Source organism: Falco punctatus (assembly GCF_963210335.1).
Source record: "Falco punctatus genome assembly, chromosome: 1".
Taxonomy (NCBI): Eukaryota; Metazoa; Chordata; class Aves; order Falconiformes; family Falconidae; genus Falco; species Falco punctatus.
Window position 1 is genome coordinate 41,728,724 of NC_137580.1, and position 15,941 is coordinate 41,744,664.

Consider the following 15,941-nt stretch of genomic DNA (forward strand, 5'->3'; position numbering starts at 1 on the left):
GCCTTCTTTGACCTTGGGGTTTGCAGGATTGTTTCTCACACTTTTTTTGCCTCACTCCTCGAATTGCCATGCAGTGTTTCGTCCTTTCTTAAATGTGTTTTCCTAGACATGTCACCAGCATTGCTGATGGGCTCAGCTCTGTCCTGTGGTGGCCCCTGCTGTGCCCAGCAAGGGGCAGCCCCTGATATCTTCACACAGAGCCAACCTTGCAGCCCCATCACTACCCAAACCTTGCCACGTACACCCAGTGCAACATGTATGCAGCATGTTAGGGTGTCTATTCTTAAGGGGTATAGGCGAGGAAAAGTTTTTAAATATGAACATTTAAGCACTTGGTGGATGTGGCAGTGGCGCACCTGGGAGTTCTTGGGAGCAGTGGAACACTAGCAAGATTATGGAGAAGTATTTCATATATGAACAAGAACAGCATATGTGGTGTTTTCTAAATAAACTCTGCAGTATTTGGATATTACACTAATAATGCATGGATGTTGTGTCATTTTGTCTGTTCTAGGGAGTATGACTTCTGCAACGTCACCTATCATTTTGAAATGGGACCCCAAAAGTTTGGAAATCAGGACTCTCACAGTAGAGAGGCTATTGGAACCGCTCGTTACCCAGGCAAGTATCTTTGACTTGTTTTACTTCTTCCGCTAGCCTGATACTATATTTACTCATTTTACATAATTATATAATAATCTTTGTTAATAAAATCTTGAACAGTTTTTGTTCGTGATCTCTTGTGGAGAGCTCTGTTTAAAAATGTTTAGAGGTTCTTGTTCTAAATAATTTATAGTCTCAAAGTATGAGCAGGTATACAGTAGCAACAACTATTTACTTATGCTTGTCTTAAAGGCAGTTTAGAAATTTATGAAACCATCAACTTTAAGACAGGGATCTGATTGAGCCCATACTCTTGTTTTATTATTATCCCATAGAAGACAGGTTCACATTAAAAACAAAAAAACAACCAAAAAAAAATACAGAAACTTCTAAAATCTGTTTCATTTTGTGCCGCAATGGATTAGGAGTGTATGCTCAACCAGTTACCTTTTGACTGAGTAAAATTAGCTAATAGAGGCAAAAACATTTTCCAGTGGTCCAAAAAGAGCAAGGTGAAAGTGATGCTAGGTAACATGTATAATGTGTATAATAGTGCTATCCAGCTTTTAACCAGGTAGACCAGTTTGTTTATTGTCAGAGCAGATTTTAGTATTTCTATGCACAACACGTTTCCTGTGTCTGTACAAATTTACATGTGCTGTGAGTGCACGCATGGGGGCAGGAGCTGTGCTGCCCAGAGAAATATGGCAGTGGACATCAAACTTCTGTCAGAGAAATTTGCTGAACCCATGGCTCGGTGCTTTTCTGTTCCTGAGTTGCCATTAATAATAGGAAACTGGTTACATAATTTTATTCCAGTAAGCTGCAAGATGGGTAGCTCCATTATTTAAAACACACAAGTCATTTTTCTTCGAGGAATGCTCATTATGTTAAAAATTAATTCCAGCTAACCCCATCTGTCCATCCACCTGCTACTAACAATTTTGTCCTAGACATTGTGGATCTTGAGATTGGTCTGCTGGATAGAAATGTAGGCTGCCTTTTGAGTGTGAGAACAGACCTGATGTTTTTGTTTTCAGAATAAAACAGAGATAAAATACAGTTACTTTTTTAGTTCCTCAAAACCGATGTCTCCGGATGGGTCCTATGCTGCTTCCAGTGAGTCACTCTCTAAGGAAATTACACCTGTCCTTTGTTTTTGAAAACATTGTTATCTTTCTGCAAATTATTCTGGACATGTAAATCTCTAACAATGTACACACACAACTTTACAGACTCAAAGGCAGAGAGATGTATGTTTCATTTCATATAGCTGTTGGTAACATGGTAATTAACTTCCATTATAAACCTCGATAATTTTATTGTTGATATGGAAGATGGACTAAAATCCTGAATTCATTTTGATACCAAATGAAAATGAGGTTACCAGCTCTCTGTTATTCCAATACTGTTGTTGGCATAGGGCTTGAAGCTGCCATGAACTATGATCTATTGTGGAAAGAACGAATTACGGAGTCTTTTGTGTGTGAATTTCCTGTTTTCCTTTCTTTTCCAACACTTTACCCAGAAAAAGGAGTACATCAGCCAAGAAGGGAAAGTACCATTGAAGTTGCATAGTTTCTCAGGTTGCTTGGGTTAACTTTTGGTTTTGCTAGATTTGTCTGATAGCATGCTTCAATGAATGTAAATAAAGAAATAAGTTGTACTGCAGGGCGTGGTATTCTTCAGTGGTGGAAACTAAGGTGCCCCTTTGCCACTGATGGTGGAAAATGCAGTGCAGTCAAGAGTGGGTAGAGAAACGTTGGGCTGTTATTTTATTCAACATTTATGAATATTTCTGTTCAGATTTCTTCATTTCATAGGTTTTTAGATAGAATGGACATATACAAAAACCTTCTGAACATGTAATTTAATTTCTTGTATTGAGAAATAAGTAGTTTTACTTATTTTCTGTATTTTGAATCCAATATATTACATTTGACTAAAGCCTGGTTTTGTAAGCTGCACAAACATAATCACAAAAGCTTCAAGTGATGAGAAATGCGCTACCTTCAGATTGTGTTCATCTGTTGCATTTTTAGCTTAAGTTATTCAGCTGCTCTTTCTGTTTTTCTGAGATAAGTTAATGATCATCCCAGTTTAAAGGCTTTTCTTTTTTTCTGCTTAACATTGTATACACAGTCTGGTCAAGTCAAGAAAGTATCTCATTTACCTCTGTTTGGGCTTAGATTGCAATCCGCCTGTGCAGTGACAACCTTCGCAAGATACTACATGCACATTCCACATGCAAAGATTTTGATCTCCTTAAAAAGTTTCAAAGCACTTTCCTTTTAAAGAGGACACCTAATTTGAAAGTTTATCTTGGGAAATAAATAAATATGTAAATATTTAAACCCCGGTCAGTTTGAATTCTGAAGTCCACCGTAGATTCGTAAGAGCTGGTGACTACAGAAATCATGGAGATGTGAAGTTCTTCTGTAAGTCATTAATTGCAGGTAACTGAATAGAGGGGAGATTTAATGGCCACGAAATGCAACAGAACTGTGCTGCAAAAGTTCCTGAGCAGCCTGATCTGATCTTGAAGGCAGCCCTAGTTTGACCAGGAGTTTGGAGTAGATGGCATCCTGAGGTTCCACACAGCCAAAATTTGATTCTGTGATTTCCAAGACAGAATTCTGTGTTTCCAATACAAAACAAATGTTTTATTTTGGCATTTACAATTGAATATTTAAAGTGCCCTCTTGTTCTCCAAGTTGGATATGATTTTGGAAAATGCTTGAAAAACCAAGAATGGTTGTACACAACTCTTTGGGCTCCAAAAATGCTAATCAAGCTGCTTGTATCAGTGTGTGTGTGTGGGGGGGGGTGGGGGGTGTGTGTGTGTGGACTCTGAGCTAGGGTATAAATAGGCATGTGGGTGTCAGATTTTCAAATGGTGGCACCTCCACTGATTTCTATGGAAATTTTGGGGAGTAATGCAGAAATGCATTGTGGATATGAAAAAGAGCACTTCTGTGTGCCAGTAGAATGGTGCATTAAAACTGAATTTTAGACAAGCTCATTAGTGTTCTGGATGAGAAAATATGGAGAACCTGTGAATTGATTTAAAAGAAATTATAAGACAAGAAGGTTGTCTGAGCTGGAGGCAAAAAAAAAAAAAAAAAAAGGTCCATTAACTGATCATGAGAGTGCATTAGAAATGACAGAATTGCATTTATTCTAGGAAGCCCTGAACTAGCAAACTAATTAAAACTTTCTCTGGCTTTCAGAGATGTAAGAGTATTATAGTTTGCTGGAGTACCTATTTTCCCAGTGCTTGTTGTCATGTTTAAAGAGTAGCAGATATGCCCTGCCACATGTCTTTTATCACATTACCATTACTGAGATTTTGTAAGAAATGCACAATTGAACAATTTATTAGAACTTCTTTTCTCAGCCATATTGAATTTAATAATTGAAATACGGGGGTTTTTTTGATCTGGCATCAATGTCAAAATTAGCTAAAAGTATAAGGTATATGTATTGATTGCTAGCATTGTTTTCTGAGAGTTTTTAATAGCTAATCCTTTTTTACTAGAAATCTTACAATTTTTAATTCTATAAAGTTTTTATAAGGAAATGTATAACTTGAAAATATATCCTCAGGGGTTACTGCCTCTTATTCTCACCCTCATGCATAGTAACCAAAATGAATTACAATTTCATTTGTTACACTGTGGTTGGTTTCTTAAAAAAGAATTACACTTTTAGGAAGGGCATAAGAGCCATTCCGTGATATTTTATATGCAGCTGGAAAATAGTATTTGTGGAGGTTGCCCACAAGGACTCAGAGGATTATTTTTTATTTTTCCCTGGTGGTTTTGCAAAATAATTAAATGCAAGTGGATGCAAGTTATATATATTAAGGGGGCAGGCAGGAAGAAAAACGTCCATAAACCAGCAACATCAACACAACTTTTTTTTTTTTTTTGAAAACACCAGAAATATTCATATGTGAACAAAGGGGTGACAATATGAAGGAGTTGTGTATAATTTCTGAAGCTAAGGTTTGCTCTTTTGATAAGATTTCAGTTTCCTAGTGTCAAGCTGTAGTTCTATTCATTAGCTTTTCCTAGGTATTCTAAGTAGCGATGTGGTTGTTTTACAAATATGCCTTTATTACAAGAGCCGTGCAGCAATTGTGCCTTTTAGCGTCTTTATATTTTTGGACTACTCTGTATTGTTACAGCATATTAACAGTAATGTGAATAATGGTGAGTGTTCCTGTTGCAAATTTTTCATGACTGATTGTTTTCCTTCAGTATGGCACATTTTCATCTTAGATTTTCTATGAAGAGACAGTTCTGAATTACAGTGCATGTTTTGGTTTTTTTCCCCGATAAATTTAAGATGCCCATTACAGTAACTTAAAATGAAGCAATAGTATGTTGTAAGGCAGGTAAAAGTAATTGATTAATGATTTTTCTTTTTTTGGTACATAATATCACTTGGTAAAATTAAGTACCTATATCTATAAAATAAATGTCATTAGATAAAATTCCAAATAGTTTTAATTAATACAATTTATTTAGGAAATCATAATAATTACAGCTGACATTATACTTCATGAACTTGTGCCTAATGTAAACCCTTGTGCAATGTGTATGGAAAATGGACTAATTTCTATATTACCATGGAAAATATAAATATATTCCCAACCATTCCTGTTAATTGGATAGTATTTATATTCAGTGAACCTTGTTTTGTTTGTATTTCAACCCTAAATCTGGTGTGCAAACGAATCTCCACAGGAAATACATAATTTATTACTATTGTCAGGGAGCTGCATCCAAAACACACCTGTGTGTGTACACAGCCAGCTTTCCTCTTGGAGGGTTTGTGAATGCGGTTGCATGTTTCAAAGAATTTTGAGAAGAGTTGAGTAAGTGGTAATGGAGCACTGTATGCCTGATACACGTTCTACTTGTTTTCATTTTTGAGCAATTTTTCTATCTGATAGATTCAGCTGAAGTCATCTTCAAAATAGATCTAAGGGAAGATGAATTATAAAAGCTTATTTTTTGATCATTCGAGCTCAATCCAGCTGTATAATAAGGTCAATATTTTTTTTTTTTTTACTTGAACACTATTCTTCCAATTGTTAATTTCTTTTTGAGCTCTGTTGCTGTCAGAACACTCCCAGATCTGTGGTGTTTCTGGGAGTGCAGGAGGTTGAAGTGTGCATCAGTCTTCTCTGTCCTGGGCTAATTATGTGATGGCCGTTCATGTCAGGGAGTTGAAGATGTATCCTACCAGAAAATGAATATGGAATTTTTCATTTCTAACTAAAACTGAAGTTTAAACATTATTTATGAAGTTATTCTGTTGCATAGCAACAGAATCGACCTTACTTTCTCCAACATTATGCTATGTATTGCTTAAAATGATTTCTGAACTAGAAACTAGGAGGTGCCTGTTTACTTCAGGTTTTTGTGGTTTTTTTCCATCCATTAGAATCTCCAAGAAATATCAGCTGCATTTTGGCTGTCACTGTTTCTTCTTTGCCATGGGATTCACTAACATCTGTGCCTCTGCCAGCTCTGGTTGGGATCTTAGTATGGAGACTTTGTGCTGGCTAAGAGAACCTTTAGCTAAATTTTCTTTTTTCTACTTTTATGGTTCTTTGCTTGAAAACTCTGTACTATCTGTAGTATGTAGTGCCCTGTAGGGTCTGGACCTTGTCAGTCTATGCCTCCCAGTGATTCTATTCACTGTTTAAAGGTGCTTGTGTATGTGTTTGAACTTCTGAGCTTATGTGTATGCAGGTTAGCATTTTCTGGGGGAAGACTGAAGGCACGGAGGGCTTTAGATCTCTTTAGGGAAGAATTAGTGCAAGCAATTGCATAGCTGAAGTCTGGGAAAGTCCGTGATACTGTCTTCATCCTCTCTGCAGAAATAGTACAGCCTGGGGTTTTGAAACTTGTCCAGCAATCTTCCTAAGCGTATTCTTTTCTTGCGTGCAGTTTTCTTGCAACTGTTTCATGGGAGAATTTTCAGAGAACAGTGTTCCTGCCTGGGATTTCCAAACTCTAAGCAAGAAGTTCAAACTAATATGAATAATTATTGTAATATCTATCTTCTACTTGTGTCCTTGAAGATGTACAGCAAGATGCAGTGAAGCAGAGCTGAGCCTTTTCCTGTCCTCAAACACACAACTCAGCAGGTTCTTAACAACCCTGTTGATTTAATCGGGGTCACGGCTGTAGAAGGGGAACATCTAAAGGTTTTGAGAGAAAACTGGCTTTGGTTGCATTTTTAGTTGATTCTTTTCAGTTTGCTTGAAAAGCAGCTATACATTTTGTTTTTTCAGAGTATCTTGTGAGCTACATGTCAGTTCCAAAAATTCTCAGAGTCAACAAATATATTAGCAAATTGCAGCCTCTTTCTTTTATGTCCAAATTGCTAATTGAAGCAGGATCAGCTTATCTTTTAAGAGGTGGTTGCATAGTTAGTAGTTGGTGGCCTTGTTATAAAAGAAGTAATGGATTTTCATTTTGGCTGATAAGCACATTCTTGTTGGTATCATAAACTGATACTTGTTAAAAGTGCTTGAAACATTTTTTTCCAGTGGTTAAAATAAAAGACTTCAAAATTATTGCAGCAGATATAACTGCTGATATGATAATTTATATAACTAGAATAGTTCTCAGTTTAGGATATATTTATAATGCGATTGAGTGCCTTAACAAGGGGTAACTTGAAAAAAATGTTTTTAATATGACCAAATGTAAATCGTATGTATGAAAAATAAATAATATCAATGATGTACGGTATGAGCAGGGTGTTGGTAGGGTTTGCTAAGCAGCAACTTCGAAAGAGCTGTTCTGGTATCCAACTGAATGTGAGCTCATAGCAGCAGAAGTTAATATGATCCTAAGGTGGATCAGCTGGTGGGTAGACAGTAAGTGTAGAGTGGCATTATTATTATTCTAATGTAGCATTAATGAGATTATTACTGGAAGAATTCCCCATTCTCCAAAAAGATGTTGACAAATTGGAAGGAGATCAGAGAGGAATTACATAAATGATTCGAGTTTTGTCAATGGCAGACTAAAGACTCTGGATGTATTTAATTTATATGCAGGCTTATCAATAAAAAAAAGAAGTCTTAAATTAGCATAGACTTTAAGGCTATTTCTGCTAGTACTTACAGTGTAAATAATATTCTGGAGTTAATTTAAACTGAATTTAACTGGGATTCACACCCGGAAACTAAAACATCCCAGTGTTAAACTGATTTTTAGTAGGAATTTTGGAGTAAGTTTTTACAGGAGTAGGCTGTAGTAAGTTAAAAGGTATTATGATCTTAACCTGTGTACATTTGTGTATCAGCAAAAAGCTTTCTTGTAGTGAAGGGTTTTTTTCAGTCTGACGAAATCCTCTGGCTGGAAAATGAAACAATAAGTAAATATAAAGTAGAAATGAGCTGTAAATAAAATACAAGCTGGAATAATTCTTTTAGAATGATGGGCCACTCTGTTACGACATGCTTTAAGTCTGCCAGGAATTACAAAACTGGGAAATGAATTACTGGAAGAACAAAAAACTGCAATAATGGGACTTCTAATGTCATGAATCGGGGAGGAAGCAGGAACAGGATTGTTTGTTCTCTTTCATAGATTGGATTTGCCAGGAAAATAAATACACAACCTATGTGATTAAATATGTATGCTTCAAATGACTTTGGAAGCAATTTGGATATTAAATTTGTAATCTGTCTTAGCTTCATTTTTGAGAGTGATGTAAAAATCTTATTTGCTTCCTTATTTTTCATTAACTTAATTTTATGTATGTCATCAATCTGCAAAAATTAGAACAGCTACAAAATAATCCTGATTACAAAAAGAGTACGCTAATTACAAGATTTTGCTTTGAGGTGTTAATTAACCTAATTATAATTGAATCATGTTCTGAAAAGCAATGGCAATTTTAGTTCCATTTCCCTTCAATACATATTTCTGAAGATTGGCTTATTTAGTTGCAGTTCAAAGAATTCAGGGTATGGATAGATGGATGACTTTATTTTAAATTTCTTTGTTTGTTTGCTATGTTGATTTCTTTGAAATACTGATTCTGTTGAAATACTGATTCTGTTGGGTGTGCACCTTTGTCCTGGTTTAGGCTGGAATGGAGTTAATTTTCTTCCCAGTAGCTGGTACAGCACTGCCTTTTGGATTTAGTATGAGAATAATGTTGATTACATGCTGATGTTTTAGTTGTTGCTAAGTAATGCTTACTCTAAAGGATTTTAAAGTTTCCCATGCTTTGCCAGCGAGGAGCTGCACAAGGAGCCAGGAGGGAGCAGAGCCAGGACACTGACCTGAACTAGCCAAAGGGCTATTCCATACCATAGAACGTCATGCCCAGTATATAAACTGGGGGGGGCGTCTGGCCAGGAGGGGCCAATTGCTACTGGGGGACTGGCTGGGCATCGATTAGCATTGTATTGTGCATCAGTTATCTTCCTTGGGCTTTCTTTCTTTCTTTTTTGTTTTCTCCCATTTAATTATTATTATTACTATTATTATTACTACTGTTATTAAACTTTATTTCAATTATTAAACTGTTCTTAACTCTCAGGTTTTACCTTTTTCCAATTCTCCTCCCCATCCTGTTGGGGGCCGGGGTGGAATGGGTGAGCAGCTGCTTGGTACTTAGTTGCTGGCTGGGCTTAAACTATGACAACCTTTTAATGATTAAAATATTTTTTTTAGTGCTCTTCGAATGTTTTATAAAATGCAATAGTATGGAACAAGAGAGGATTTGTTGTATTTTAAACAAAACATTGATTTTCAGCCAGAGAGGTTTATAAATGTATTACAGTTTTGCTATAAGCACATGGTCTAAAATACCATATTTAGTTTCCTGTTTAGTAAATTAATATTTAGTATCTCTTTCCACAACCTCATAAGTGGTTGGTGTTCTTGAATATTATGTGTCTGAGCAGCAAATGCTCAGATTGTGAAGAAATGTCCTCTTCTACTTGTCTTTTTCAATGAATGATTAATATTTTCCTCTTGATGTATTGAAATTGTTCTCTTAATTATTATTTTTCTGTGTACTACTATAGTAATTCAGTACTCATTGATGAGACTTCTCATACCTTTTACTACTGTATAATGGGGCTGTTAAGCATCTGTAACTCATGCTTAGTGTATTCAAAACAGATGTGTTCAGTATTGTGCAGATGACCTTTGAAGAATACAGAAGCAAAATTACTCTGCAGAGGAGAAGTTTTTCTTTTTGTAGATATCTGTTTCTTAGAATAAGTGTTTTAAAATTCCTAAATAAATTCAGTATTAGAATTTTCTTTCTGGTTTAGTTTGTTGCGTCAGTGTGGAGCAAGGGACTAGTTAATCAAATTCTCACTCTTGGCTTGATAGCTAGCTCATAAATAAAAGGGTGTTTAGTGAAAAACCATAATTGTAAGAAGGTAGCCCTGACACCTTATTTTATGTAAGTCCTTTTCTTTAGAAAGTAGTTTTAAAGATGAAAATAGATGGAATTAATTATGTGTGCCATTTTAAAGTAAGAAATACAGCTTAATTTTAGCTTAAGAAACAGTGTGGAAGAGGATAAACCAAAAATAATTCTTCACCTGCTAGAAGTTACTGCAGATTTGACTTTTGTTGGCACTCAATCTGCTTTCCTTTTTCAAATCACCTGCTTCAGCACCGATATCTGGTATGTGTGATTTAGCAGTGTCCTGTGCCACGTCCCTTGCTCTGGGTTTTGCCTGACGTGGTGGATGCAGGCCACAGAAGAGCTGTGGCACAGCTCCGGACTGCACCCACCCCAGGTTGCTTTGCTTGGCAGCAGCCGGGTGTAGCCTCTTGCTCTGCCATACAGCCAAGGACACGGGGTTGTTGACCTGGGATCTGACACCACTTCCATATAACCTGACTCCTTTGACTGCTTCTCTTAGCCTGTATCATGTGATCCGATATTTGAAGATTTTTTTCCACCTTTTGCCCCACCTTGAAAACTCTTGACAACATATGGCGTATTCAGCCCATGTTCCTTTTTTCTGTTTGCTTTTCCCCTCAAACATTATCTTGGCTGTCAGCATGCATTTGGGATGGAGGGGTAGGGAAGAGGTGAATCCTCAGCTCTTGTCTTTCTGACAGACATGGTCATGTACTTTCTGTGACTTAACTAGGCAGCACTTGTGGCACCAAGTCCAGGTTTAATGTAATTCCCTTCTCCAAGCCACAATCAGATTGGCAGTCAGTCAACCTTTCGAAGTTAGCTCATGATCCATAGGATATACAACAATATTCTGACCTTTCAAGTTCTGAAATCACAAGCCAGCCATACGCTGCTGAACATCATATTATGAAATGTGCTCTTTCTTGTTCTAAAACCTTATCTGCTTGTACAAATGGTTAAACTGTGTTTTCGGAGAAGTTTGGAGAAATGAGATTTGCAACGGGAATTAATTTTCCCGATTCATTTCATTTTGCTCTAGAGTAATGAAAATGTATTGTATCTGCTTATGCTAATAGTAAATTCTTTTATTAGAAGGTATTCATGTAGAAGCATAATGAATCCAGCGTACTGAATGGCTACTGAATATTGAGTTGTTTCCAGGGGATCTGTATTAACCTATTCAGTTTTTCCCAGTGAATTACACAAATCTGCACTCTGTAGTGCAGAACAATTAAGCTTTTACTACTCTGCTTGAAATACTTTAATTACCAGGTAGCTTTTTACTTTTCCAGAAAAGCAATTGGCTAAAAAATTAAGGGAAATGTATGCATGAGGTACAACATAAATATATATTTTCTTTCCTGTCTTCTACTCGGTCCATATTCTATAAATATATGCTTCCTTCACGTGTTCTACCACATAAGATCTCTTTGAATGCATCTGTCATGAACGTGTAATATTTGGGTTTTTTTTTATTCCTTTTTTTAACTGATGGATTTAGTGCTTCAAGAACATGCAATATGATATTGTTGACTATTGGAATGTGATGGATTAAAAACGTCTGTGATAGGGTTTTCATCCTTTATAGAAAAGTAAATGGGCTGTATTTGGGAAGTTCCTTTCTGACACAAGGGAGGTTAACTGAAAACATGCAAGTGTATTCTTGGTGTGGTACTATGATCAGTTAGTTCATTTTGTAATGTGGTCCATGCTCTGTAAAGTAAGCTTTCCTTTATGAGCCACTTATGTGAAGAATAAATTCACTGTCAAATAGATACCTTTATTTGGGAATTTCCAATTTTAACAGTGTTCTGGCTTGTTTGTTCAAGATGTATCTGGGTTACACCATTCATTTCCAAGCAGAAATGAATGCCACTTTACCCCCATGCCTTCTGATCCAGAAGATCAGATTTAAGACTTAATTATTGCAAATATCAAGAATTCAGGAAAGAGAATTTAATTGTGTGTGTGTGTTTGGACACAGAACAAGAAAGTCCAGGCTGTGAGCTACATCTGTCCTCTTCTCCATGTGGCAGATGTGTCTGAAGACAGGAGGTTCTACCTCCTTGCTAGCTTGCTTGGACAAGTAAGAAGGAGTTAGAACATTATTTTCTATTTTCATATGTTGGCTGGTATCTTGCTGCTAAAGGCTTTTGGCCTCCTTGTGAGGGATTTTCCTGTGTTCCCGGCTTGGTTGCCTGTGGGTCAGGTTTACTTGGGTTTGTCACGTGCAGTAAAGCCAGGTAGAAAGCTGCAGTGCCATGTCAGGAAGAGTGAAGAACTGGTCTTCTGTTGTCAATCAAGGTAAAATTTAGAAGCCTCAGGACTTTATCAAATGTACCTTACCATCACTCCTCAACCATTATTAGTTGAGACCATGACTTGAAACTGGAAAGGCCAGACCTTGTTTTGAAGTATGCGTAGCTCCTAATGAGGCAGGCCACGTGTTTTTGTTATTAATATACCCGGTTACAGAAATGTTATTAATTCTTTGGGTAGAATGATTCAAGTTGTGCGTATTCCTGTAACTGCCTGACAACTTTGTTGATAGATACATACCAGTGGTATAATACACAGGATGGACTGATGCAGCTCAAAGCAATTTATTTTTCTGTCTCAAAGGGCATCTTGTGAGTGCTTCTCTTTATTTATACTTTAGATTATTTCATATATTATGTAGAAAGTAGTGAGAGTTTTTTTGTTAAAGAAAAGTTGGGGAGGGTAGTTTGTGACATTAATAAAATTGCAGCAGTTGTACCCATCTTTAGGGTCTTTAGTCTTCTACAAAAATTAACTTTCTTCTTGCAGTAGACAGACTGCAAAAGTGGAAATTATTCTTGCAATCATCATCCTGGAGCTTTTGTAGGTGTTTAAATTTTTCTGAACAAAAGTTACTAAGCAGTTTGGAAGTGAAGACTGAAATTTTGAGCTCAATATAGTCACTGCATAATGTTTTATACATCTTTAATGAGTGCTTAGTAATGCATATGTTCTTCACACCTCTCAGCCTTTTTCATTGAAAGAAAAATGTTCAAGAGTAAAATTGGTATAATCAAGTTACACAATTGCGTTCTCTTTTCAAGTGATTAGCCCTGTAGTTTTCTCTTAAGAGTTAGGAGAGTATCCTCAATTAATGTGAGGGATTTTGCCTTTTCTGATTGTGGTTTTTGTGTGGGGTTTTTTTGTGTGATATCCCCCCCTTTTTTATTTTTCTTTTTTTATTTTATTTTCTTTCTTTTCTTTGTTTTGCAACTGTTTTGTTTTTACAACCCAGCAGTAGCCCTTTAGGCTGGACGAGCCAGCAAGGACATTAAATATCCATAGATCATTTACTTTACATCTGTCATAAAAATGGGATAGGAGGCTCAGAGTATCAGCTTATATATACCGAGAAGTGTGAGTTTTGTGTGTAATCACATAGTTAGAATGGTGTATTTCTTGTCAGCAGAAAAATTCTAGAACAATTATGTTAGAAACTAAGTCAGAATAAATTAAGACACTTACGTGATTCTTTCCTAGTCATTAACAGTGACGCTTCTAAAGCTGATTTGCCTTGAAGCAGGATGCATCCTTTCTGTCTGTAGCCTTCCCTCCAGGTCTGCTGGGAACTAAGGGAAGCAACACTGACGTTTTTCTCTCTGGGGTATTAGATAGCAGCCCCCCTCAGCTGTAACAGGAGAGCTGCAATCAGATTTGCAGATGTCTTTGTCAGTGCTCCTGTGAGCTGATGCCCATAGAAGTCCTGTTAAGCAGCCAATAATTTGGTGCTTACCTCTCTCTGAAATGGGATCACTACTCCTGTGAGGAGTCAAAGTGCAAGCTGCTGTGAGTGGCACGGCCCTGAGTGCTGGTCAAGAGAGCTTTTTGGTCTTGTGCATCCACAAATCATCAGCTGAAAAAGGTACATGCTAATGCGCTGTTCACATGTACTTGTTAACCCATCACTCTGTTAATTCCTTATTCACTGTGGTCCCTCTGCTACTTGAGGCCGCTGACTTCAGTGTCTGCAACACTTACACTTTTATCTGGAGTACTGTTCTCTGGTGCTCCACCTTTTATTTCTGTTCTAAAATCTTGCATAGCATCGAGTGACTTAGTAGTAGGTACATACCACAGTCACATCTAATTGAGGTTACAGACTCAGCCAATATAAAGCAATATAAAGAGAATGGCCAGTGGTCATACCCACAATGTGGTTTTTGAGCATCCTTAGAAAAACAATCAAGGCCTTTCATTTTTGGGTTTATTTTGTCAAGTCTCAATTCTGAAGAAGCATTTGGCTTGCTAAAATGTTTTTAAAAATGCAAAAGTCTTGGTGCTTCTCAGGAGTCTGTATCCTGATAGCAAAGTCATTTTACAGAGAGTATTTCTCCGTCCCATGTTAGAATCAGGTGCAACTGCAGAGGTGCTATGAGGGACAAAACTTTGGCCTGGAATTATTATCTGCTACTGCTTCTGCTGACCGACAGCTTGTGGCTTCATCTGGACTTGATGCCAAATGTTAAGCCATGCCAGTGAAGCTAAAGGATTTTTAAGTTTATGTAATGTAGTCCTCTCCTCTCCTTGTCCTTCTGGACTCCCCTCCAGTCCTTTGCTTTTGCCAGTTGCTGTGTTTTGTTCCCAGGTACCATTCTGTTCCAAAACACCAATAAATCTTATGAATTGCATGTCAGGAAAATGTAATTAAATACTTTTGACCTGGAAGGAAAACTACTGGAAAATATTTAAGCTCTCATTTTTTTATGGAGTGGAAATTTATTAAAGTGAAGCAGTTTTAGAACTTCGGAGGTGATGGTTTTAGAAGTTTAATTTCAGATTTTTTAGCATTGTATACCAATTTTATGCAGGGTTGTCTTACTACTCCTGTTTGACCAGACCATTTCTGTCTACTCCTTCAAATACTTCCCTTAGCCATAAAGTTTCTAGTTATTACATCATCAATCTATGCCCTGTGGTAATTTCTTTTTTTCTTCCTCCCTGTTCTTCCTGGTTATAATATCTGTGGACTGTAGATTCTTTTAAAGTCATTGCATCCAAAAAAAAAAAAAAAAAAAAAAAAAAAAAAAGCTCTGCTCCTTTTAACCCAGGAAGTCTTGTTCCTTTCTTCAGGCCACACTGTGGTGGTCTGTGCCAATCTCTTAGTAGGTCCTTGATTTCACAGTAGGTACGTCAGTAGTTCCTCAAGGCTGCCATGGTAACATCTGGTTCCACGGTACTTTGTTACTCTTCACTCTGACACAGCTTTTGGGCTAGTGTGTTTTTATTACAGAAAAGGGCAGGAATCAGCAGGGTTGCATGTTTTTGGTTTAGATTTTCCTGGTTTAGAGCAAAATTACTTTAGGTTAACAGGCTGTTTGGTCTAAATTCATTGGCTGGTTATATGCTGAGGTTTGAAGTTTCATTTAAAGAAGTCTCGTTCATGCATTGGAAAAGCAGTCATGTTACATATGTTCTGTATACTTGGCAGTCTGAACTGCAAATGTAATTACAAATTTTCCATTGAACTGCTGGCAAATACTTAGGTATTATGTACTCTTTATGAGTCAACTCAGTTGCAGTGAGTCAGCTCCTTTTCTGACATGTATGTCTTTCATTGATACGGCCATCAGAAACCTGAGGCTTCAAATGCCACATATTAAGAAGATATATATTCAAATGTAATATATCCTTTTTTTATATCCCTTTCCCTCCATTGCACTACCCGGTACTGTATAGAGCATTATCTTCATTCATTTCCTTGTCAGTGGTTGCTGTAAGCTTATGTAATGTTTACCTTGAGGTTATATGGTTTGCTGTGTAGTTATGTGATACTGTCACTGTGCACTCTCTGTGTGAGATGACATATTTGTCACCACAGTATCTGTACACCCTGCAAAAAGCTTAGTTAGCCATAAAATGAATATGTGTAA

At 36.9% G+C, this 15,941-nt stretch overlaps 1 protein-coding gene across 2 annotated transcripts in view; it reads left to right on the forward strand.

Annotated features, from left to right (window-relative positions):
* The window catches only part of CTNNA2 (catenin alpha 2), a 557,331-nt gene that overhangs the window by 101,406 nt on the left and 439,984 nt on the right, over nucleotides 1-15,941 (forward strand). For both annotated transcript variants that reach the window (XM_080398303.1, XM_080398304.1), the window contains exon 2: nucleotides 515-621. In XM_080398303.1, the coding sequence (XP_080254429.1) occupies nucleotides 515-621 (107 nt within the window). The remainder of the gene's footprint in view (nucleotides 1-514; nucleotides 622-15,941) is intronic.